Below are 26,780 nucleotides of genomic sequence, written 5' to 3'. Positions count from 1 at the left end.
TATTCACCATGCTTCCTATCCAGGTACAGTTACTGCCACCTCCCTTTTCATCTTTCTTTCGTGTATTGTCTTCCTCCTTTAGTTGGTAAACTTCTGGAAAGCAGGAACTGTTGGTTTTCATTCATTTGTTTTGTTTTGTTTTTTGGGAAGTAGGCTTTTGTATATTGTACAGACAGCTAGGTGGCACAATGGTAAGGGTGCTGGGCATGAAGTCAAGTAAACCTATATTCATATGTGGCCTCAGATGCTCACTAGCTGTGTAACCCTGGGCAAGTCATTTAACCTCCATTTGACTTATCCAATGGAGAAGGAAATGGTAAACCACTCTTTGTCAAGAAAACCCCATATGCGGTCATGAAGAGCCAGACACAGCTGAACAACTGAACAACAAATTTGTATGCCCTGTGCTTAGCTCAATGCCTGCCACATAGTAGGCACTTAATAAGTGTTTTTTAAAACTATTTGTTGACTATTGAAATAATATTGATATATTAATAATGTCCATTTCCTCTTTTCTAACATTAAATCATTGCTATAGAGTAATGCTTAGCTTGAAACAGAAAAAAATGTTTTACTTTTTAAGGAGGAGAAGGAAGAAGCAAGTATTTATTAAGTACCTACTATGTGCCAGGTTTTGGGTTAATCACTTTACGAATATTATCTTGTTTGATCTTACCGTTTAAGAAAAAGTAGCTTTTATCACCAAAGCCCTGCCCACAATTGGGAGCTATTAAAAACTCCTGTATAAGAGGTAAAATGACATTGGCAACTTAATGTTTGATAAACCTAAAGACCCCAGTTTTTGGAATAAGAACTCATTATTTAACAAAAACTGCTGGGAAAATTGGAAAACAATTTGGCAGAAACTAGGTATAGACCTATATTTCATATACTATACCAAGATAATGTCAAAATGAATATATGATTTTGATATAGTGATGCCATATCTAAATTAGGGGAACATAGGATAGTTTATGTGGCAGATCTTTGGAGAAGGGAAGAATTTTATTACCAAACAAGAGATAGAGAGCATTATAAGATATAAAATGAATAATTCTGATTATAATTAAAAGGCTTTTGTGCAAATGAAACTAATGCAACCATGATTAGAAGGGAAACAAAAAACTGAGGAAAAATTTTTATGATAAATTTCTCTGATAAAATTAACAAGATATAAAATTATCTCTGATAATTTCTCAAATCTATAGAGAAATAAGTCAAATTTATAAGAATATAAGCCATTCCCCAACTGACAAATGGTCAAAGGTTATGAACAAGCAATTGTCAGATGAAGAAATCAAAACTATCAATAATTATATAAAAAATGTTCTAAATAACTCCTAATTAGAGAAATGCAAATTAAAACAATATTGAGTTACCACCTCATGCCTATCAGATTGGCCAATATGACAGCAAAGGAAAGTAATAAATGTTGGAGGGGGTGTGGCAAAATTGGGACACTAATGCATTGTTTCTGGAGTTGTGAACTGAGCAAACCATTCTGGAGGACAATTTGGAACAATGCCCAAAGGGCATTAAAAAAAACTGTGCATACTCTTTGATCTTATAATACCACTATTGGGTCTGTATCCCAAAGAGTTAAAAAAAATGTGGAAAGGACCTACTTATAAAAAATATTTATAGCAGCTCTTTTTGTAATGATAAAGATTAGAAAATGAAGGAATATTCATCAATTGGGAAATGGCTGAACAAATTTTGGTATGTGTTGGTGATAGAATACTATTGTGTTTATAAGAAATGATTAAATAAGGTGATATCAGAAAAAGCTGGAAAGAGCTGCATGAGCTGATGCAGAGCAAAATAAGCAGAACCAGGAGAACATTGTACACAGTAATAGCAAAATGTATGATAATCAACTGTGAAAATTCGGTTATTCTCAGCAATGAAATGATCTGGGGCAATCCTGAAAGACATGATGGAAAAGTATAATAATAAAGAGAGCCTTTAACCAATGTTATGATAGAGGGGAGAAAGAGAGAGAGAGTCCATGTTGGGTCTCTCTTCCAGTTCTCCGCTAGGGCTGAATATATACTGGGAGACTTCAAGGGGGTATCACCCCAGAACTGGGTGACCTGGATAGTTGTGCCACCCCATAGGAGTTAGGGGTGAGGCTTCCCTATAAGAAGAGGTATGTGGTACCCCAGTCCGATTCTGAATGAGGGCGGGTTCACACAAACCTCCACCATGGTCAGTCAACTTCACAGCAGGTGGTCTGGCTTCAAGATGGAGGCAACCAGACCTAGCTGTGGTTCCCTTCTCTCTTGTCTCTCAGGCACTCTGGAAAGCTATCTGACTGATGAATGGCTTTTATTATTCACAATTCAGGAATTTGGGAAAGGGGTGAAGGGCAGAGGGATTTTGAGGTGCCTCTTCTCTGTTTCTATAGGGTCTGTTACTTAGGTGGGAAACCCAATGGATCCCACTTCTAAGCTTTTCCCCTCCCCCCTTCTTCTGTTTCTATTTCTATTTTTCTGTTTCTATCCTTTTCTATAATTGTATGTTTTGACTGAAAGGGGGTCTCTCTGCAAGGTTAGATAATGGGAGAAGGAGAATAAGAGATCACTCCCAAAATGGAGTCCAAAAACTTACCTGGCTTGATGGTTGAAGTCTTGATGGGTGAGATGCGAAGGAATGGCTTTGATCAGGGAATCAGGGTTTCAGTTTCCAAAGAAAGATCGTCAGGAAACGTTTCCCTCAGGACTGGATCTGAGCTGGGATGTCTTCCTCCTCTCTCCTCCCAGTCCTCCACCAGAAGCCCTCTTCTCCTCTCCTCTCCTGGAGAAATACCCAGAATTCTCTCTGGTATGAACTGTCACCAACTGTCAGCAACTGTCCACAACTCCTTCTTTGGCTCCTTTTGTCCCATCCCCCTTGCACAAATCCTATCCTTACACAATGCTACACACCTCCAGGAGAAGAACTGTTGGAGTTGGATGGATGCAAATCAAAGCATACTATCTTTCACATCAGTGTGTTTATGGTTTTATTTTGGGATTTTCTTTTTGTATGATTGTGCTTTTACATCAATGACAAACACAGCAGTGTGTTTTGCATGATAATAAAAATCATAAAGAATTTGGGGGGGGGAACCCTTTATAGCTGAGAGTTAAATATAATCCTAATTTATGAGTTTCATTTCCTAAATCCAACTGCATCTATCTTTTAGGAAACAGTAACATGTGTTCCTTATTTGTTGCTTTGTCCTCTTGTATTATTGAACATTTTTTCTTACCATTACAAGGTACTTACAAAGAAAGCAGTTGTTGGGCTTTTTTTTATGCATTAGAAGTTACATAAAGATATCCCAATATTGGTCTGTGTTGAATTAATTGATGATTTTAAAGAAGATTTAGACATGTATAGTATTACTCTGAATTTTAACACTACATAAAAAATTTAGTAAAGTTGCATAATAGAGAGAGGGATTTTGAATCAAGAGACCTTACTATGAAGCTAATACTATGTGTGTGACTATAAGAAAACTATTTAATCAGGTATAATGTAATGTTAGGAAGAATGGCACCACATGTAGTGTGGTGATGGGGTCCCTTCAGCTAGGTGGTACCTAGTTAATAGCTACACTAAACCCTGCCCCTACAAGCTTGTGATTCGACTCAATAACTTCTTCATTCTCTTTCAGGTCTATAAGTGTGCATGTCTTTTCTATCCTTAGAAAAAATGTTTTCAATTGATCTAAGCATTCCCACTAGCCATTTTCCAATATTTCTCTTTTGCTTCTGGGTTAAGTTCTTTGAGAAAGCTATCTATATGTAGTGCCTCCATTTCTCTTCTTACTGTTTTTAAACCCTCTTCCAACTTAATCATTCAGCTACAACTGCCCTCTCCAAATAATGCCCTTACCAATGCAAATCTAATACCCTTTGTTCTGTCCTCATCCTTCTTGACCTCTGAATCCTTTGATTTCTTTTTGTATACTCTCACCTCACCTTGGTAGTTTTCTGTAACACTTTTCTCTCTTGGCTTTCTTCTCATTGTTATTCAGTTATATTTGACTCTTCATGATACTGCTTTAGCGTTTTTTTTTTGGTAAAGGTGCTGGAGTGGTTTGTCATTTCCTTCTAGCTCATTTTACAGATGAGGAACTGAGGCAAACAAAAATTAAGTGACTTGCCTAGGGTCACACAGCTAGTAAATACCTGAGGCCATATTTGATAATTCTTCAGTCACCTTTTCTGGATTTTATTCAGAACATATTCCCCAACCTTGCTTATCCTTCAAAGCTCTGTCCTGGATCCTCTTCTCTTGTCCCTCCATACTAGTTCATTTAGTGAATGAACATCAACTCCTTTTAGTTCAGTTATCAACCCTATACAGATGATTTCAAGATCTCCATCTTCAGAGATAACCTTTCTTCTAAGCTCCAGTCTCATCTCACCAACTTCCTTTTTGACACCTCAAACTGGATATTGCATAGGTATCTCAAACTCAACACATCCAAAACAGAACTCATTATCTTTCTCACCCCAGTCTTCCTCCCTTCAGAACTTTCCTATTACTGTTGTAAGCACTACCAATCACCCAGACTCAAAACCTCAGTTTCACCCTCAACTCTTTCACTCCCACACATCTCACATATAAAGTATGTTTCCAAATTTTATCATTTCTAACTTCACAATATCTTTCATATTCTTCTCCTCTTCATTCATATAGTTTCTGCCTATCTGCCTAGATCTGCATCACCTCTCAATTGATCTATTTCACTAGCCTTCTAATTGTTCCTTTGACTTGTCTCTCTTCATTCTAATATATCTTCTATTCACCTACCCAAGGAATTTTCCCAAAGCTCAAATCTGACTATGTCACTCTCTGTTCAATAAGTTTCATCTGATTACCTCTGTGATTGAATTGAAATCCTCTGTTTACCATTTAGAGCCCTTCATAGTATGGCAATTGTCTACTTTTCCAATCCTATTATACTTTATCATCTTCCTCACACTCTGTCATTCAGGTATATCAATTTATTGTTCCTCATATACAACAGTCTATCACGTTTGTGCCATTATACTGGCTTTTTCCCATGTCTGGAATACTCTCCTTCACTTTTGCCTCTTAGCTCTCTGATGTTCTTCAACACTCAGCCTGAATCCCACTTTTGTAGTAATTCTTTCCGCATCTCCCCTACTGCTAGCACCTTCCCTTTAAGGTAACCTTTGTGTGCTATACATATATATTTATATTTTTTTTCATGGACATATTTATTTGTATGTTATTTTCCTCCATCCCCATTAGAATGTGCATTGTATAAGGACACAGACTGTTTTTTGCCTTTCTTTGTATTTTAGCAATTAGCACAGTTTCTGGCACATAATAATACATTACCAAATGCTTGTTGACTATTAGATTATGCTTTGATACTTCTTAACAAATTTATCGAGATGCATAATTTCTATAGTAAATTAATCAATTAGCTTTGAAGTTGTAGAGACTAGGAGTTATGAGCCAGTGACTAGGGTGGAGGTATCCCTGTGATTGAGCTTTGGGCCACAGTTTTTTCCCCCACAATTTTAAGAGATTAATGTTTTGGGAGGCCTAAGGACATAGGGCAAAGTATTATTTTCTTTAATAGCATTTATTCTTCATCCAGTGAAACTTCTGAAATGGTAATTACCTCATTTGAGGAGAAAAAAGTTGATAACTCCTCACTGTCTCGTAATATTTTATCATCACCCATCCTCCTTGCCATTAAAATTCAAATAAGCTCAAGACAAATGAAGATAGAAGTATTTGACATTTCCCATGTGTCATAATTTGATTAATATCTATAATCATTGCTTCATTTTTATGCCACCAAGTGCATTTCTACTCTGAGGGAACTAGTCAAGACGCTGTTGCTTGAGCGGGCTTGGAAGATTTCTCAGGTTATAAAAGGGGCGAGTGAAAGATGAAGTTATGGAAATGTTTAAACATGTGAATGTTTTAATGCTTAGAGGTAGGATTCAGGCCTTGTCCACAGTTGCCAGAAGATGAAAAATTATAGAAGTCATTCCTTTAGAAAACTGAACATTTAAAGTTGGCTTAAATTAATTAGTACTAATGTTGTTATTTAACAAATTGTATTTTCGTGTAAATAAAAACTAGATAGTGAGGCATAGTGGCATAAAATAAAAAAGACTGGGTTTCATATCCCCACTCTAACATTAACTATGTGACCCTCAGCAAGACATTTAGTCAGTATCTCAAGTGGCTCCTTAGGACTTATTTAATAACTCATAGAGAAGTTATACTCTACACGGATGAAGGGTATTCCCTCATTGGGAGTTAAGACTGATGAAACTGTCATAGATCTCCACATAAAAACAAGTAATGGAAAATGTACTATAATTTTTAAAAGGTTATAAAACTGATCATTTAAATCTAACTGTCTATGATTCCTTTCCCACCCACTAATGCAGGAATGGATTACTGTAAAGAAGCAGCTACTAAGCAAGAGAGAAAATAAGATCATCTCTCAGTTTCTCAGACACTAGAATGATCATACTATGTGGCACAGTGCTGGTATAACATAAAAATTAGACAAATCTCATCCTAGGCAATATTGGTTCTAGTCCTGGTTCTGCCACTCTCTGTATGATTCTCTAAGTCCTTCAAGAAACAAGCATTTGTTAAGAACCTGTCATATTCCAGGCATGGTAGATATAAAAGAAAAAAACAAATCAATCAATGCCCTCAAGGTGCTTTAGTAAGAAATATATACATATATAAGTAAATGCAAAATATATATCAGTCAGTAAGTCAATTAAGTATTAAGTGCCTACTATGTGCCAGGCACAGTATTAGGTGCTAAGGATACAAGTACAAAGAATGAAACGATTCCAAAGCAACTAAGTAGCAGAGTGGACAGAGAGCCAGGCCTGGAGTTGGGAGGACTTGGCTTCAAAATTTGGCCTCAGACTCTTCCTTACTATGTGATTCTGGCCAAGTCATTTAACCACCCTTGCCTAGTCCATACTGCTCTTCTGTCATAAGAATTGATACTAAGAGAGAGAAAGTAGGAATTATTTTTTAAATGAACTCATCCTTATAATGAACTTAAATTCTAATATAGGCAAGATAATTAGGAAAATAGGGATGGATGCTAGCAGCTGGGAGAAATCAGGAAAGGCTTCATGTAGGAAAAGTAACCTTTGAGCTGTCAGTTGAAAGAAGTTGAGATTCCAAGAGTCAGAGAGGAAGAAAAAAAACAACATTCTAGGCATGGGAGAACAGCTTGTGCAAAGACACAGATACCAGGGATGAAATGTTGTACTCATGGAAAAGAAAACAGACCATTTGGGTTGGAATATAGAATATGTGAAAAGAGGCCATGGATTATACTCCAGGAAGGATAGCTTGGAGCCAGACTGAAGGGCTTTAAAAGTCAAACAGAGGAGTTTATGTTATATATTTCCTCTTCAGTATATAGCAATGAGAGTGAGAATCAGATGATATATGAGTTTCTTTTCAGCTCTAAAAGGATGATTCCCTTCTTGTATGCATCTCAAGATGTATGCTATTGAAATGGTTAAGTAAGAGGAATTTATCACTCATATGATAATCTGGCTTTTCAAAATTAAATCTGGCATTCTAGGATACAGAAAATTAAAGAGAAACATTTCAGAAAAAATGCAGCTTGTATAAAATGGTGCCCTCTGGTACCATATAGGTAGGAAAGTTTATTCTAAGATAGAGTTGAAATGATAAGACCAAAGTGTCTTGATGTATGGTTGATTATACTAGACCTTGAGGCATATTTTAACTATTTCTCAGATGCTTGTTTTTATTTTATTGAAATTCCTAGAAGAGGTAGTACTGCTATTGGACCCAGATTGAATGGTTTCTTGTATTATCATGATATAACTTAAGGTTTAACAAATGCTTCTGAGTAAATTCCAGATTTTTTTTTTTGGTTAAACACTAACGTTTTATTTTTGGAACTTTTAAAAACTGGGTATATCAAACAATAAAACTAATGGCAGAATGGTGAGAGGACTAAGGTGAAAGGTAGGTTTTAACTTAAAGTTTTTTCTTAGCAGGAGTAACCCAGACTATAATCACAGGCCTGGAATTTAAAAGTGGGAACTTTTTAAAAGACTAAGAGGATTTTAGTCCATTTTATGTTAAATTAATGGTCAGGATGTAAATTTGCATCCCAATAGCATCTCAGAAACTGTCTGATAAATGAATAATACCTCTGATTAAAAGTAAACTTTCATTAAGGTAGTAAACAGTTTAAAATTGAGAGAGAAGTTGGTAGAATAGTAAAGAAAAAGTTAGCAAGTAAACAGTTACATTTTTGGTCAAGTGAAGTGAAATAATTCCTCTTTTTTGACTGGCTAAAGGCAGACAAAAGATGGAAAATTGAAGGTAGTCATTTAACTGGACACAGTACTAACAAAGCCATCTGAATTGTTTGGAACAAAAGGGGTTTTGTTTGGTTTTTTTGTGGTTGTAGTCACTCTGCTGTTTCAGCAAATCAGTAGGAATTCTTGATATAGTAACTTGAGAGGTCCCCCTATATTTTATTTCATATAGTGGAAAAATGGTGCATTGAATGTACCGTGGATAAGGTTCGTTATCAAACTTTATGTAAGTGATGTCTCTGCTGTTATTTTAGAATCTTTTCAAGCTGTCTGGTATTGAGTAACGTTGGTGATACCCCATTACAGCGGAGGAGAGGGGCTTTTTAATATGGAAGTGTAATGTGATATCTTCCAATTTGACTGCACACTGCTGGGGTGTCTCAATTGCAACTTACAAGCTGTTAGCTTCCCTCAGGTTAATAAAGGATACCAGAAACCTCTGTGCCAAAATTTAAACCAGATTTAATTCTCTGCATGCTCTTAAGTTAATTTGTTTAAAAGATAGCTTTCTTTGTGGCTGGGTGAGTTAGCTCTTCCTACACTATCAGATACCTGGAAGGCATACCATGAAAAAAAGGACTTTTAGACAATACACCACTTTGTGAATGTTTCACATTTGGGGGAAGGTGATTGCTTTGATACTAATTTTAAATGGCCTACTAGCTATTAATTAGTGGGATTATGGGCTTAAAATCCCAATTTTCACATTCTTTATGAAATGAGATTAGTTTCAGTATTTGAAATCAGAGAGAAAGGTATTGGCCTTTGGAGATTAAAAAAAAATGGCTTTCCATTATAGGCACAATGAAGAATCTCCCATTAGCAACTCTTATTCTCATAGCATTTTAAGGTTTACGGATATTCTTCCACTGGTATCCTGAATTGGACCTCATATATTATCCCCATTTTACAGATGAGGAAACAGGCTGAGAGGGCTTAATATCTTGCACATAGTTATAGAACTAGCTAAGCATTAGAGCTGACCCACATTTCTCCCACTAGACTGTCTCTCAATTAGAATTAACACAGGGATCAGCAGATTTATTTCTAAGTTGACAGTCCAGCTGACTATTTTCAATTAGAACATTTCACACCCTCCAGGTACTCCACACCTTTCCCACACTCTGTTTAACTTCTTACTCTGATCACATTGTGAAATATTGTGACAAGAAATAACTAAAATTTTGCTGAGATAATTTTTAGATATGTGAATTCAGCTGTCTGCTTGTCATTTGTCCATGTTTTCCCTATGGCAAAAAAAAATCTGTAGTATTATAAAAAAGGTGGCATGTCTCAATCTCCTCACTATCTTTTTCTCCCCATCCTTTTCTGTCAGTTCCACCCATACCTTGTACTCAGCCTTTGCTGGTTAATGGAGCTTTATCCACTGATGCAACTTCACTCAGACATCAGTTCTTTTTGAGTACACAACTGTTAGAAATTAACCGTAATACAATAAGCTTCTAATTTGAGATTTTTATCAATTTCCCTGAGTTTCTTAGCAGGAGTAGCCTAGACTATAATCACAGACCTGGACAACTTGTCTTGGATATAAAAACAAAAAAACCCTGGTAAAACATTATAAACAGCTCACCCTTCCTGGTCTTATTGTGACAAATAGAACAATGGTTCTTTATCACTGCTAAACTAATCTTGGCCCTTCTAAGTTGCTGCAGTATGCAGACTACAGACTGTGGACCCAAAGGAGTAAAAACTGGCTCCCTTCTGCTACCATTAATATTGAACAGTGGTGCTTGGTAGTATATATAACTTTTTCCTCTCAACTTAGTTATCATTGACTCATTTCTAGCTCCTTTAGTCCCAGCAAAATATTTTCCTTTGAAATGAGGCAAATAAATATAAGCATAACAGTATCCAGATTCATTCTTATTTATCAGATAAGTCTTGATGGAAATGATGGATATTGTAGTTATCAATAAAGAACATATGATATTCTAACCAATGAGAAGCCTAGAAGTTTTGTTGACTAAATTCTTCTAACAGTGGACTTCAAGACACTGTTAGTCATTTGTAGCATTCTTTCAGCCTGGCCATTTGCTTGAGGATGATGAGGCCTAACAATAATGGCTTGTCTACAAATTTCTTAAGTCTATCTGTGTTATCAGAAATAATATCTGGCATATCCTGTTATAAATAATTTCACAGGCTACAGTTGATTCAGTAGAGATTTATGATGGAAAATTAACTGCCTCCGTTGGGTTTTGCCAAATAGGCTGGTAATCATTTTACTCCTTTCTTGTCTGTTTAGTATCAGAGTACATTTCAGTGCCTTATACCTAGCTTCTAAACAATAATTAATTTCATGGGAATGATTTCTGCTTATAATGCATATAACATGCTCAAGGTGATCTTAGACTGAGCTTTTGGAATAACTCTTATTTCTTCATAAAAAAATCCTTTATAGGAATTATTTAGTTACTTTCCTCAGTAGCCATCCCTTCCACATCTAGTTCAGGCTGTGAACCAAGGTTAATTTTATACTTTGGTCAACTGAAAAATAGAGTTACAGAAGTTGTCTAATTTCAAGATTCCCATGTTGGAGAGTGGCACAAAAAGTTAATTGGAAACTAATATCAATTGTATAAAATTGGTGGATTAAAGAACAAATTACAAAAGCAAAACCAGATAATTTTATTAAAGATAATGTGGCAGTCACATGGTACAATAGATAGACATGGTCCCTGGAGTTAGGAAGACATGAGTTTAATACCAAATAATCATTTAACTTTTATTTATCTCAGATTCCTCATCTGTAAAATGGGGAAAGCAGTAGCAACCCAGGGTTGCTTTGTGGATGAAATGAGATAATATTTGTAAAGCACTTTGCAAACTGTAACACATATAATTGCTAGCTGCTAGTATTAGCATCATCATTTGTCATTGTTATGTCAGCAAACTAAAAATTTTGGGATGCAACCAAAGCATTTCTAAGAGGAAAAGTATATCTTTAAACATTTTTGTCATCAAAAGAGTAAGAATAAATCAATTAACTGGGCATTTAAGTAAAGTAATTGAGAACCTAGAAAAATTTTAAAGTGATTAAGTAGGAAATTAAGACAAATTCTAAAAATCAAAGAAGAAATGAACAAAATTTAAAACAATAAATCATTGAATTAATCAATAGTAAAAATGCAAGCTATTTGAAAAAATAATAAAATAAACCATTGAGTATTTAAATTTTTTTTTAAAAAAGGAGCAGTGCACACCATTATTTCATATTGGTAGAGGCAGACTAGTAAATTAACCTTTAATATTGTCATTCTAAGCTTGCAGTTAACTTTATAATCAATAAGCACTGAGTAAATAATACTAGTAGAGTATATGTGGTAATGAAATTATATATCTTCTTTGAAAAAGAGGCTTTTTTCCCCAATACAAATTGAAAGGCATGGCTTTAAAGACTTTTATGGAACTTGACTTCTGGCATAAGAGCCAGAGATTCTGTGACAAGGAGAAAAAGAAGAATTCTGACAGAGGTGTCAGCTTGAACATTCCCAAAAAGCCTTGCAGAGCAGAGAAGCCCATGTCAGTTTCCTAACTGGGGAAAAACTAGGAAAAATAGAAGCCCACCTAACACTGTGACTGAAGAATCACTGATCAGAGACAATCAATTCAATAAGTATTAAGCATTTACTATTGAAGATAGCTATAAAGAAAGGTCAAAAATAGTCTCTACTTTTAAAGAATTCACAGTCGAATGGCAGAGACAACATGCGAAAATTTGTGGGCAAACAAAACACATACAGGATAAGTTAGAAATAATAACAATAAACAGAAGATGCAGTTTCAGAGCCTTAATCCAGGGTGTTGATGCAACACTTTGCTTTGAATGTAGACACATCAAGGAAAATGGCCAAATCAGTGACAAGAATTCAAGAAAATTATGTAAGAACCAAACATATCTGACCATCCCATCAGAGAATGAAGAACCTGGCCCTGGTACAAAGTCACAAAATAGCAGCGAGGTCTGAAATAGAAACAGACAACAGAATATTAAAGAAATATGAGACAAATGCTCCTCAAAAGGTGAACCCGGAGGAAAAGAAAAACTCCAAATCATATATAAAAATAGCTTTGAAGAAGAAAAATTACTTTTCTACAAGGGCTACAAGGGTACCTGAAAGAAATTAAGCAAGAGGTTAAAAAAATACACTTGTAAGTAAAATAAGAGCCCTGAAGGAGGGAATGGGGAGGAAAAGGAAAAGCTTAAAACAGTAGAGAGAATATATTACCTAGGTAATGGATACCATGAAAATTAGAATTACCTAAAGAGACTCAATGATTCCATGAGATAAGAAGAAATCTTTTAATAGTACCAAAATATAAAAAAAATAGAAGAAAATATGAGGTACTAGTTATCAAAAATCAACTGACCTGGAAAACAAGTCAAGGAGAACCAAATCATTGGATTCCTACTAAATCCATGCCACCCCTCCCTTAAAGCTATATATCTTATGTCAGAGTAATTAATGAAAACTGCCTAAATTCTTTTATAACCAGAAGAAAAAGTAAAAATATACTAGTTATGGAGAATTTCTATATGAACTGGAAGTGATGTAGAGTGAAATGAGCAGAACCAGGAGAATATTATACACAGTGAAAAACTGTGAAATGATCCAATGTAATGGACTTTGCTACTAGTAACAATCCAATAATCCAGGATAATCCCAAGGGATTTAGGAGAAAGAATGCTATCATTGAGAGAATAAACTGTGGAAGTAGAAATGAAGCAGAAAAACATATGACATCACTTATTTATTTAGGTATGTGATTTGGGGTTTTGGTTTCAAAAGATTGCTCTTGTAAAAATGAATAATATGAAAGTAGGTATCAAGTGATAACATTTGTATGACCCAGTAGAATTGCTTTTCATCCAGCCCTGGCAAGGCAGGAAACCCAACCTTTTTTTTTTATTTTCAAGGCAGATCAAATCTCAAGAAATCAATTAGAATTACATAGCTACCCTTATGAAAGAGAGAAAATCTTGGAATATAACATCCCAAAAGGCAAACAATAAAGGCTTATAACTAAGAATAACACAATGCTTAGTATATCCAAGTGTGGGGAATGGACCTTTGATGAAAAAGTAAACATTTAAGCATTCCTGGAGACAATACCAGAGAAGAGTAGAAGCTGAAGTACACACTCAGGAACTGAGAGAAATCTAGAAAGATAAATACATTTGAGTAACTGGAATGGGCTAAGTGATGATGAAGTGCTTATATTATAAAAGGGGAAGGAGAAACAAAAGTCTTTTCAGAATATTCAAGATGTCGTGTCATAAAAGGAATTATGATAGACAAAAATTGAGGATGACTGATCTGTTTTGTTGGCATAAAACTTTTTCTTAATGAAAGAAAGGAAGATAAAAGGAATATGATAGGGCAAAAGGAAGAGGGACTTACTATTTCTCATAAGTAAGAGACAAATATACAACATAAAAGGATTATGGGGAGTAGGATCACATAAACCTCACTCATCTGAACCAGATCACGGAGAGTTGAACACATAAGTGCACACATACACTCAGAGTTGGTTGTAGTAATTCATTAAATTCAACAGCGAGATAAATCAGGTAGGAAAGGGAAAAGAGGGGTTTAAAAGTGAGGAGAAAGTCAGAGAAAATAATAATATTGAGCACAAATGAACTTTGGAAAGTAGACCTTAGAAGAAGGATTTAAAAGAATCAGTGATTGGGATCAATCTGAGGGGAAGAGAGGAAAGGCAGTAGAGTGGTCTCAGAGAGTATTTATATAATGTCTTAAGATTTGCAAAATTACATATCGTGTATTTTGTATTTGCCTGTATTGTATTTTCATATATCATCTGTTTTGATCCTTAAAACAATCCTGGAATGTATGTGTTGCTGTTATCCCAGTTTTATAGATGAAGAAACTTAGACTATGAGAGTTTAAGGAACTCATGTAAGAATCACACAGAAAATGAGTTTCTGAGGAGGTATTTGAACTCAGATCTTCCTTTTTGCAAGCAGAGCATTCTAACCAATAAACCATCTAACAACTTCACATCAACTACAGAGCACTGATTTTGATCATATTCCTTTTCCTTCACCACCATTTTTCTGTAAAAATGGAGCAGGGAACAAAGAGAGAAAAAAGTATGAAATGGAAAAAAGCCCACATTTAAAATATAACTTTAAATTTGAATGGGAAGAACTCACCTAAAAATAATTTAGAATATTTCCCCATGATTACATGATTCATGATTTTTCCCACCCCTCTTCCCTCCCCACTCCTGAAGCTGACAAGCAATTTCACTGGGTTATACATGTATCATTGTTCAAAACCTATTTCCATATTGTTCATATCTGCAACAGAGTGATCTCTGAAAGCCAAACCTCCAATCATACCCCCATTGAACCACATGATTGATCATATGTTTTTCTTCTGCATTTCTGTTCCCACAGTTCTTTCACTGGATGTGGATAGTGTTCTTATAAGTCCCTCTGGGTTGTTCTGGATCATTGTATTGCTAGTAGAAAAATCTTTTACATTTGATTATGCCATAATGTTTCAGTTTCTGTATACAATGTTCTCCTGGTTCTGCTCATTTCACTCTGTATCAGATCCTGGAGAATATTCCAATTAAGAACTCACTTTTAAAGAAGAGGATAGCAGAATGAATTTAAAAGAAATCAACTTTATGTTGTTTAGAAAAACTATAACTGAAGCAAAGATTCAAGGAGAAATTAAGATAGTGGACTAGAATTTGTTATGCTTAAGGCTAACTCAAAAGAGGATGCATCATTTATAATTTAAGATAAGACAATAGTAAAAATAGGTGAAGTTTAAAGAAACAAAAGGGGAAATTATATTTAAAGGCAACATAAAGATTTAAATAATTTCAATAAAATGAAAACAGTTTAAAATATTTTTTTAAAAAGTGTTTTACATTAATTATTTTATTTTCACAGTTAGCCTTAAAATTTTCCTGGGAAAAAAGTTAATTGAATTATAGAGAACAGTAAATAACAAAATATTAATAATTAAGAACTTTAATATCTCTCCTTCAAACATAGATATGTCTAACAAAAAGTTTAATGAGAAAGAAGTTAGAAACCTGAATAGAATTTTAAGGAAAGCTACATGTGATAGATCTGTGGCATTTACTCAATGGGAATAGAAAGGAGTACATATTTGCTCATTTTACTGGTGCTTTCACACAAATCGACTATGCTAGCTTATAAAAACTTAATAAACACATAAAAGCAGAAATATTTGATAAATTCTTTACTCTCCACATGACAATAAAATAATACTGGATGAAAAAGGGCCTTTTGAAGAGAGTTGAAATTTAAATGGAACCTAAATGCTCCTAGAGAATTGATGGGTCAAAGAACAATTCATAGAATAATAGATGATTTTATCAAATAAAATAATGAAAATGAGAAAATATATCTGAACTTTTAGGATACAGTATCTGGTTCTGAGTAGAAAATTTTTATCTTTAAAAATTTTGATCAACAAAAAGGGTCAGTGAATTAAGTACACAATTAAAATCACAAGAAAAACAACAAAAAAACTCATCTAAAGATCAAATTAGAAGTTCTGAAAGTCAACAAAAAGTTTAACAAAATTTAAAACAAAGAAAATCTTTGAATTGACTATTAAATGATAATTAGTTATTTACCTTAAAAAACTTTAAAAGATTAAAACTTAAAAAATGATTTTAAAAGAGAGGAATACCAAGTTACCAATATCACAAAACAATTTATAACAAATGAAAAAGACATTTTAAAAATTATTAGAAAGCATTTGGCCTATTTATATGCTAACAGAACTGAAATGGAAATTGAACAACCTATAAATGAGCACTCAAAAAAAGCCAAAAGGAGGGTCATTATATGTCTAGAGGAGGTCATTACTATATGTGTTCTTCCCCAGCAAAATGTTCCCAATGCATGTATCAAAATCATATGCAATTTCTTTTTTTTTTAAACCCATACCTTCCATCTTACAACCAATACTGTGTATTGATTCTAAGGCAATAGGGGCTAGGCAATGAGAGTTAAATGACTTGCCCAGAATCACACAGGTAGGAAGTTTGAGCCACCTAGCTTTTCCCTCATATGCAGTTTCTTACAAGAAGAAATTACATTGTTCATCATGATACTATGAATATTCTGGAGTCAAGGAACTTAAGTTCAGATATCATTTGATGTATGCTACCTGTATGATCTCATGCAGATCACAACCTCATTGAGCTTCTGTTTCCCAGTCTATAAAATGAAGAAATTGTAGATCTGAAGTCCCTCCCAGCTCTAGATCTATGATTCTATGCTTTAGCAAGGTATAAGGTATTTGTCACTTTCACAGAAGATATCCAGCATGGAATCCAATGAAAAGAGAAATTATGTAATGAGACTCTATAGGTGCTCCTGTTTGCTGATGAAATTGTGCAAATTCTCCTGTCTCGACAAATCACAAGAGTCTTCCAAATAAGTCACTCTAAATGGAGAAAAATTACTATTGATGAGATTATGCTATATAGGATGGCCAACCCTTAGAACTTGTCTATGGGAGTCTGTCTCAGAAGTCTCTGTAAATAGAGTGTGATCTGGACCCAGAATGGAAAAGGAACAAGTTTCTCCTTGGAATAAAGATCTGTCTTTTGATCAATTAGTCAGTGAGCATTTATTAATTACAGCAGTGGGTAGAATCATTCTGATTTCAATTCTGGTATCAGACACTAGCTGTGTGATCCTGGGCAAGTCACTTAACTGTGTTGGCCTCAGTTTATTCATCTGTAAAATGAGCTGAAGAAAGAAACGGTAACCACTTTTACTTGTTTTGCCAAGAAAACCATAAATGGGGTCATGAAAAGTCAGATATGACTGAAAAACAACTGAATAACAAAAATGTAATGGACATAAAAGTTAAGTATTAAAAATACAGAGTGAGTCAAAACTAGTCCCTATCCTGAAGGAACTTACATTTTAATGAGGTAGACAGTTTAAAAAGTAGGTACATGAATGATTTACAGAGTTGATGAAATTGGGTACTAGTCCCACCTGGCTTGCTTCTTCACTTCTTTTCTCATTTGATTGTTATTTAGGAAATACAAATTAAATTTAATAACTTCAAAGTCAGTGTAATTGGGGGCAGCTAGGTTGCTTAATGGATAAAAATGCAGGCATGAAGATGGGAAGTCCTAGGTTCCAATCTGGCCTCTGACAATTCCTAGCTATGTGACCCTGGCAAATTTACTTAAACCTTACAACTCTTCTGTCTGGGAACCAATAGTTGTTATTGATTCTAAGATGGAAGGGAAGGGTCTTTTTAAAAATAAAAAGTCATTGTCATCCTGGAAAAAAATCACATCATATGCTTTAGTGCCAAATTAAGATGATTTTTTTATTATTCCTAAATTCTCAACAATTCATATCACATGGCTTATAAAAACATAGGTTTAGAGTTAGAAGGGGTCAACCCTAGTCTTAATAGTTAAGAAAACGGAGGTCCAGAGAATTATATGACTTTTCCAAAATCATGCAAGTAGTAAGCAAGCAAAAGAGTCAAGATTTGAACCTAAATCCTGTGATTCTTTTGATCCAGCACTCTTTCCTATATACCACACTCCATCTTACCATTTAGCTATTGGGTTTGTAATTAGGAAGCCTAACTTTGAATATCAGTTCAAATAGTCAAACTTTGTCAGGGCCATTATTTCTATCTAAATTAATAAATTTCAATGCTTATAAATTTCCCTATTTTAATCCTTCCTTCTATATCCTCATCAGAATCTATAGCACTGTACATTCATTCTCATTTTACTTTTGACATTTTTCAAAATCTATCTTTTTCACTTGGAGAAAACAAGGGTTAACATCTTTCCAATTATCACCTTTATTTATGCCTTTTTCTCACCTTTGTAGTGGGGTCCATGATAAGAGGATTTTTGTTCATTTCATTTTGTTTTGTTCTTTTACTCTAATCAGTCACTTTGTTTTGTTTTACAAAGAACTTTTTGTTTGAATTACACCAGCATGGAGAAGGTAATCTCCAGGTTTCTTATAAAAGCATGAATTATAAGCACTAATCCTTCATAATTGTTATCTTTACCCTTTTATATTAATTGATGTGAATACTTCAAAGGAGCAATGATTCCATTAGTGTAACTCTTCCCTCTATCAACTCACACCAGAAGTCCTCAATGACCAATCTTCTGGTGATGAGCTTCTCTTCTCTTTTTAGGCGAGTTTTCAGATGGCACATATGTCTCTGGGTTAGCCTCAATTTAAAAGTCTTGCCAACTTCACAGAAGCTCTCAGAGCTATTTCTCTTCTGATTTAGCCTAGCCCTAAACCTAAATTATGTCCTAATTCAAAATAATGAAGCTAGACATTAGTGGTAGGTTAGTTGGATATTTTAAATCAACATATTGAGGCAATGATGGGTCCTTAATGGTCTCAACATCTGTATTTATTGGGATACAATTATGTGAACCTAAACAAGATTTTGGGTTTTTTAGTTTTGTATGAGAGCATATATTTAAATATGTACAGAAACATGTACTACATTACATATGTACTGCACGAATACTTTAAAGACAAAGGAAATATAAATCATTCCTAGGAGATCTAGGAATGAACAATTAACAAGAAAATCTATTGGTACTCCACCTTATAGAGATCCACTGAAATCATTAGCCAAAAATAAAACCCTGAATTCACAATTTTGGAAGACTTGATATTTTTTGATTTTGAATTTCTTAATTTTATCATACTGAGGGATTTTTACAGGAAATTAATTTTTATTCATATGCACTCTGCATGTCCTGGCAAGACAAAACATAACTAGTATGTCAGTTCTCCCCAGTTATCCATACACCCTTGCTTCTCTCCAAAAAAATAATGCCAAGCCTAATAAGCTAATGAGGTAGCAGTTCTCTGCCTTCTGCTCATTTAATACATTTATAGCCTAAATTTAGTGGAAAATATGTCTTGTATTTCTGGCAGAACATAGTATTTGTGATTTTCAATAATTGTTCATATATGTTCCCTTGTAAATTCCTCAGAGGACCTCACCTCTGAAATACTTGGTATATTTGAAAGGCTTTAAAGAGTTTTCTTATTACTCTTCTGAGTATTTGTGTTGGATCATTTAGTGTTTGAAATCTTTCCAATACAAGGCATATACAGTGAAAGCCTATTTCAAGTTTGAAAATTGTAGAAATGATCATTTTTATGACTATTCATGATTCCAGAGGACCAGTGATGAAACATAATATTCTATGTGGAGTGCAGAATTGTGTGTGTGTGTGTGTGTGTGTGTGTGTGTGTGTGTGTGTGTGTGTGTATTGCATACAGCCACTGAGGGATTTTGTTTTGCTTGGTTATGCATATTTTTATAGGGAATTTGTCTTTATTTTCTTTTTTCCCAATGTTGGGGTAAAATGGGTTCCTGTTCATTTTATAAAAATAGATAAATGGAAGAGAGTGTTACAAAGATAGTTTGTTACATGTATTTTAAGATAGGTCTTTGTATTACTTATACACAATTATTTTACTTTTTTACAAGAGGCTTCTCATCTAGTTAGGATAATCTGTAAATGTTTGCATTTTAAAATTAAAACACATCAGTGAACTTTTAAGAAAAAAGAAAGTCTGTGATGCATTTGTTTTTTATATTCTAATAGACTCTGACTTAGGATAGGTGCATAGATGCCTATGTGCTTTGTGTAAAGCGGTTTATTCTCTATCTAGTTGGTTTTTTGATGTTTTTTTAATCTGTAAAAAGGCTATAAAAATACCTGGCATTGCTGCCTTCACCAGGATATTAATTGGTTCAAATGAAGTTTTAGAAATGAAAGACTTTTAAATCTTTTTAGAAGAAACAGAGAAATGGAAAGCATAGTTACAGTACACACTAAAGCAAAGCTTTTTAACCTTTGCTGTATCATGAATGCTTTGGCAGTGTGATGAAGCCCATGAACCTTTTCTCAGAATAATGTTTTTAAATACATAAAACACATAGGATTACAAGTGACACTAATTCTATTAAAATTTAACCCTCAAAATATTAAAAAAAAAGTTAATAGACATAGTTAAAAACTCCTTGAATGGGGAGAAAGGGAAGGAAAATGACGAGAAGAATGACTTAAGGATGATAAGCATGGTGAAGAAGTTTTTAGTTCTTTGACTTAAGAAATCTTCCTTTATTTAATGTCACATTCGGAACACTTGACATATAAGGAAATTTAGTAATATAACTTCTTTCCACATCTTTAATGTTCTTAAGTAGAAATAAAAGAACTATAACTGAGTATTGTGAGAGACTGGCACCTAAAGAGAGAACTATTTCTTTTCCCCTTAAAATCTTATGCTTTTAAGATTTTATCCAAGCTGTAATTTTGGGACTAAGTGCATTGTAACTATTGACTCTCATCACTGAAAAGCACAAATAGAAATGACAAGACAGCCTGCATAACTGGTCATTCTAGTTTTTTAACATAATTGGTATGTTTTCAAATTATTTTTCTCTTTAATCCTCCTCCTTTTCAGACTAATTAGGAAGTCAGTAACCTTGTGCCATTTTTGTTGGCTGCTGCTTGTCTTCTCACAGTTTCTTTTTCCTCTATGGTAGAAACATTTAACTACTGGCTTTTAAAATAATAGTTCTTCTAGTTTTCTTTTTAAAACTGCATTTAAGTATTGGGCATACCTGGCATCCCCACCATACTAGAAAAGGATGAGGCTTGTGGATTGCCTGAGATCAGGAGTTCTGAGCTGCAGTAGAGCTAAAGCCCAGAAGTTATCCACATTAAATCTGGCATCAATAATGAGCCAGCAGGCTCCTAAAGAGAGTTGAACCAGCCTAGGTCAGAATTGAAATTGTAGTTGGATCTGGCCCATGAGGGACCACTACATTTGTAGCATAGGTGGGATGGGGAAATCCTGGCCCTAAACAAACAAATAAAATGGGGAGGGGAAGATTCTGTTGAACTTCAGTATTTTCTCTCTTCCTTGACAACTGCCACAAACTTTGTAAAACACATATCCCAAAGCTTTTAACCAGCATGTTTTCTCTTAAAAGAATATAAATTTAAAAACAAAGATTTGAGATGGTTCCAAAATTGATAGTAATATATGTGCATTTTTACTGATTGCATTCTCAAGGGGAATACAAAGTTGATATACTGTGAACATTTTTTTAAAACCACCTTAATCTGAAAAACATACCTAGTCTTAACTCTGTCTTGGTTTATCTAGAAATCAAGTATTTGAGCATATTTTATACCCTACCTAATTAAAAAGCAAGTCCTGATACCCAAACTCCAGATAGAAATCCTAAGTGTGAGAAAGTAGATAAGAATGATTTGCTAAGAAACAAAGAGCTCATACTAGCTAAGCATGGCAAATGATTGTGTTGTGTTGAATTATAGCATGCTGCCAAGGCAATGCATACACAGAGGCAGTATGAGGATGGAGGAGGTGTTGTGGCCACCTCTGCTTGTTTTTCCTCATTTCTCTTCTACCCTATCATTCATCAAGCAAAAAATTACTGAAGTTGAATGTCCAGGGCAGTGCAGGTTATACCAAGATTTATAAATTGGCTTTCCTTCATTCAAGGAACTTAATATCCTTGAAGGATACAAAATAAATGTACACAAGTAAGTATGATATAAGACAATATAAATTAAAGGCTCTATGAAAGATACAAAGTACTATAGGACATTAGAAGGGAGAGAACACTTCTGACTGAAGTAACAAGGACTCATTTCTATTATGCTAAGGCTGACAAAACACTTTCATTACAACAACCTTGATTTCACTCTGATGTTAGTGATGAAGTAAGCTGGGGCTCAGGTTAGTTAGGGGATTTCTTGTCAGTCTTGCAGATGGTAAGTAATCAGGAAAGACTTTCTGGTAGATGTAACATTTGAGCTGGACCTTGAGGAATGTGGTAGAACTTAGCTAAAGGATTTTATGAAAAGCAATCTTTTTCACAAGCTAAGAAAGAAAACTGGGTAGGAAGGAAAAGAATAAGAATTGAAACAGTGGCATATATTTAAATTTGACCAAGACTTCACAGAATAATGAAGTCTTCAAAGAAAAGAAACTTCCTCCTTTCAGAGTATTTGCTCGCTTTGAAATAGATTACTTTTGCCAGTATTTTATCTAGGATCATAACTCTAGAACTGAAAGAAACTCTAGACCTTAGAAGCATCTAGTCCAATATTCTTTTTTTACAGGTAAAAAAACTGAGGTCTGAAGGACCATAAGTGACTACAGTCCAAAGGGGGTAATCACCAGAGATGGATTCTTTTGGATTTTATATGCAGAACTTTCTCTTCTCTAGAGAGGCTTTAAAAAGTTCATTTTATGGGAATTTAAGCTTAGAGATCCTTTGCTTCTCGTAATAAGAAAGACTTTCTGAGAAACATTTTTATTAAATTTCTTTTATCAGGAGGTAGTAGGTGGTTCTGTGAAAGCCAGATCTAGGGAGAAGAGATTCTGGGTTCCCATCTGGCCTCAGATACTTCCTTGCTGTGTGACCCTGGGCAAGTCACTTAACCTTTTGCCCCCCTCATTGCCTAGCCCTTACTACTTTCCTGTCTTAAAACCAATACACAGTATTGATTCTAATAAGATGAGATTTTTTTTTTAATTCCTTTTATCACTCACATCAGGCAAACCTTCAGCAGTACAGAAACTTTGCAGTATTCTACACTCTTTTTTCCCCCCCGGCAGTATGTACAAGGTAAACTTCCCTTGTCTGCCTTTTCCCACATGCAAAAAGTTCTTTTTATGACCACCCTGTTATCTAGAGCCATAGGCATTTTTTACATTCCTTGGGAGCCTAGAATCCCTATACATAATAGATTCCTAAACTTTGTTCACCAAGTGTTTCCTGTTTTATCTTTGGTTTTATAGTTTCTATTGGATCTAAGATCTTATGTCACTCTTTGTCACCATGTCTCAACTGTCTAAGCCAGTGATGGGCAAACTACAGCCTGCCAGCCAGATGCAGGCCCCCTGAAATGTTCTATCCAGGCACGCCATTATTCCTAATCTGACGAATACAATACAATGAAACTTCGGAAGAGTTGCCTTAGAAACAGACTGACAGATGAGCATTTCCTTTCCTTTGGCCCCGTCTTTAAAAAGTCTGCCCACCGCTGGTCTAAGCCATTGTAATCTGACTCCAGAGATGCCTATGTGATATTAAAAAAAAAAGTCAGTAATTATTTTTTTAAAGATTAGAGCAGAAGGCAGCTGGGTAGCTCAGTGGATTGAAAGCCAGGCCTAGAGATGGGGGGTCCTAGGTTCAAATCTGGCCTCATACACGTCCCAGCTATGTGATCTTGGGCAAGTCATTTAACCCTCATTGCCTACCCTTACTACTCTTCTGCCTTGGAACCAATACACAGTATTGATTCTAAGGCAAAAGGTAAGGGTTAAAAAAAATATTAGAGCAATTTAAAGATGATAATTCTATGACTGTATTATTAAAGGGAAGTTAGGGCACATTGTCCATTCTTATAGAGGTCAAGAAGGCCTACTCTTTCCTGTAAAAGTGTTTTTACCACTGTCAGAAGCAGATTCCTGTCCTAGATGGACCCTTTTATGCACTTAAAACAAAAAATAAGCCAAAATGTGAATATAGATCAAGATACAGTAAATAGTTCTTTTGAAGAAGGAGGAGAGGAAACCAAAAATATTTGGTGTTGTGTTGGTTTACAGAAAAAGTAAAATTAAGGTAGATTTAAGAAAAGTTATAATTTAAATAGGGAATTGTAGTTATAACCCTCCTCAAGAGGAGAGGAAAGCAAAATATTTGGTGTTGTGTTGGTTTACAGAAAAAGTAAAATTAAGGTGGATTTAAGAAAAGTTATAATTTAAATAGGGAATTGTAGTTATAACCCCTTTTTCCACAAGAGAACCTCAGAATGTTTTTTTCCTTCACTTGCACATTCAGGATCAAAACACCCTCTCTATCATTCAGAAAGGTTTTTAGTTAAGCCTTTTATCAACATGGAGAAAAATAGGAAGCAAGACTTCTAGTGAATATTAAATTTTCTGCTATTCATTTTATTATTGGATATATTATAGTCCCAGGGTATGATGGAAAGTAAATGAATTTAGTCTCAGACAGATTTGCTTGCTGTTGCAGGAATTAGGACTTGAACACAGGTCTAATGTCTGAAAACCCAACACTCCTATTTGGACATATTGCTTGTCATCTAAGAGTGTGTGTTAAAGGCAGAAAGACTGGCATAGGTTTCTTTTTTGATATGTTAATTATACTGTTTGGATCTTTCAGTATAAGCAATACCCTGCTGAGTTTTGTCTTGTCTAGGAGTGACTCTCTATTGGCTTGGTGTTTGGAAAAAGAAGCTTTGTTTATTCACGATGATTTTGGATTATTTATTATGTCATATCTCGCAGACAATACACTTCGTTTTTCAGGAACAAAGACATGTTTTTACAAACAAAGAGACCTGTTGAAACATGACAAAAGGAAATTTTCCTCAGAGTGGGAACAAGATACATGACTGTGTAATATGATGAGTTTACAAGATTTCTAAAATCTGATAAGTTAAAAATTTGGTCAACTGCCATAAATCTATATTACTATTTAATCTGGAACTCAGCATTATATTTCATTTGAAACACTACGATTTAAAACAGGCATTGTGACATAAGAACTTAAACTTTTATTGCATAAAGGACTCACTGTTTTGAAGCTTATCCCAGGCATGAAGTTTGTAGTTTGTGAATGGAATGTCACCTTTTAGAACATTAAACCATAATTTTCAAAGAACTTGATTTGTCAGGATTTTTTTTTAATTTTTAAAGCATTTTAAATTAAAAAACAAAACTAAACTTCTCAAGGTTTTCATAACATAGGACCCTGATTCAGGAGAAACATCCATAACAAATAATAGCTATTATGGCCAGATTACCCTCCTGTACTTGGATTCTTAAAATTTGTATGAATATGAATAATAGAAAAGATTGTACAAATCTCAAAATTACTAAAAACTCATGTTATTCCCCCAACCTGATCCTTTTAACATTGTGCCTCCTCCCCTATTGACAGATGCATGGAAATCTTAAGCAGTAAGTGAATTCCTTTAAAAGGCAACCCAACCAATTCCCACATCCCTTTGCGTAATAGAATCAATATAAATGCTTTAATATTTTGCTATCTATGCAAATTAAGTAAACATCTAGTATTAAAATTAACTTCAGAATTTATACAAAATCAAGATAATTAGAAGTAAACATCAGGAACATGAGAATTGCTTAAAATTTTACATAAAATTTTAGATTTAAGTGTTCTGTGCTTTCAAATAAAAGTTGAGTGATTAACATTACAATTTGTTCTGCTTTCAAAATTAGAAAAATGCAAGTAAAATGTGAATAAACAAAGATACTTTTTTTTAAAACCCTTACCTTCCGTCTTGGAGTCATATTGTGTATGGGCTCTAAGGCAGAAGAGTGGTAAGGGTAGGCAATGGGGGGGTCAAGTGACTTGCCCAGGGTCACACAGCTGGGAAGTGTCTGAGGCCGGATTTGAACCTAGGACCTCCCGTCTCTAGGCCTGGCTCTCAATCCACTGAGCTCCCCAGCTGCCCCCTCAAAGATACTTTTTAATAACAACATTTCCCCTTTCTGTTTTCTCTACCTCATACAGAATGTGACAAATTGAGGAGAGATGGTTATCGAAGCTCTCAGTACTACTCTCAGGGACCTACTTTCTCTAAATCCAGCTTGGCCTGTGACGCCCATAAAGATGAAGATGAAGAAAGTGATCAGAAGGTAAAATCACAAACCAAATACTTTTCTTGATCTTAGAATATAACTCTGCACTTGGAACTATTTCTACAAAACCTAATGTTGTATAATGAATTCTGGATTTTTGAGTAAATTAATGTTGGTTTATATCATTGCTCAGTTATTTGCTACTAGCTCTGACCTAAGCAAATTATTTCTTTTCTTTGAGTCTTCGTTTTTCTCACCTGCAAAGAGATGGTTCTCTAACATGCTTTCCACTTTTTTAACTCTATGATCCTAAATATTTCATGTTCCTTATGCAGATAAAGAATAAAATATACAAATGGCACAGACTAACAGTGTAATCGAATGCTATTTTAAGTTTGGAGTTTGCTTTCTTTGTAATTTCCATTCTCTGATAATATCCTTGGTATAACCATACTTATTTGCCAATAAGATAAGTAAAAATAAGTTCATTTTAAGGCTAGAATGAAAATAAAGGTAGGAGGGTTTGTGGAGATGTTGCCTTGTTCAAAGTATTTTAAATGAAAGTAGTAATGAATAGCCCACTACTTACCCAAACACAAGTTTGACTTGTTTTCTGTAGTTTTGGTCAGTTTAAAATTGACTTCAAC

The 26,780-nt window shown here is 34.5% G+C and overlaps 1 protein-coding gene across 2 annotated transcripts in view; it reads left to right on the top strand.

Annotated features, from left to right (window-relative positions):
* The window catches only part of NHSL1 (NHS like 1), a 170,521-nt gene that overhangs the window by 105,774 nt on the left and 37,967 nt on the right, over positions 1-26,780 (top strand). For both annotated transcript variants that reach the window (XM_044677118.1, XM_044677119.1), the window contains exon 3: positions 26,066-26,190. In XM_044677118.1, the coding sequence (XP_044533053.1) occupies positions 26,066-26,190 (125 nt within the window). The remainder of the gene's footprint in view (positions 1-26,065; positions 26,191-26,780) is intronic.

Source organism: Gracilinanus agilis, chromosome 4 (assembly GCF_016433145.1).
Source record: "Gracilinanus agilis isolate LMUSP501 chromosome 4, AgileGrace, whole genome shotgun sequence".
Lineage (NCBI taxonomy): Eukaryota > Metazoa > Chordata > Mammalia > Didelphimorphia > Didelphidae > Gracilinanus > Gracilinanus agilis.
Note: the sequence above shows the minus strand (reverse complement) of the source record. Positions and strands in the feature narration are given on the sequence as shown.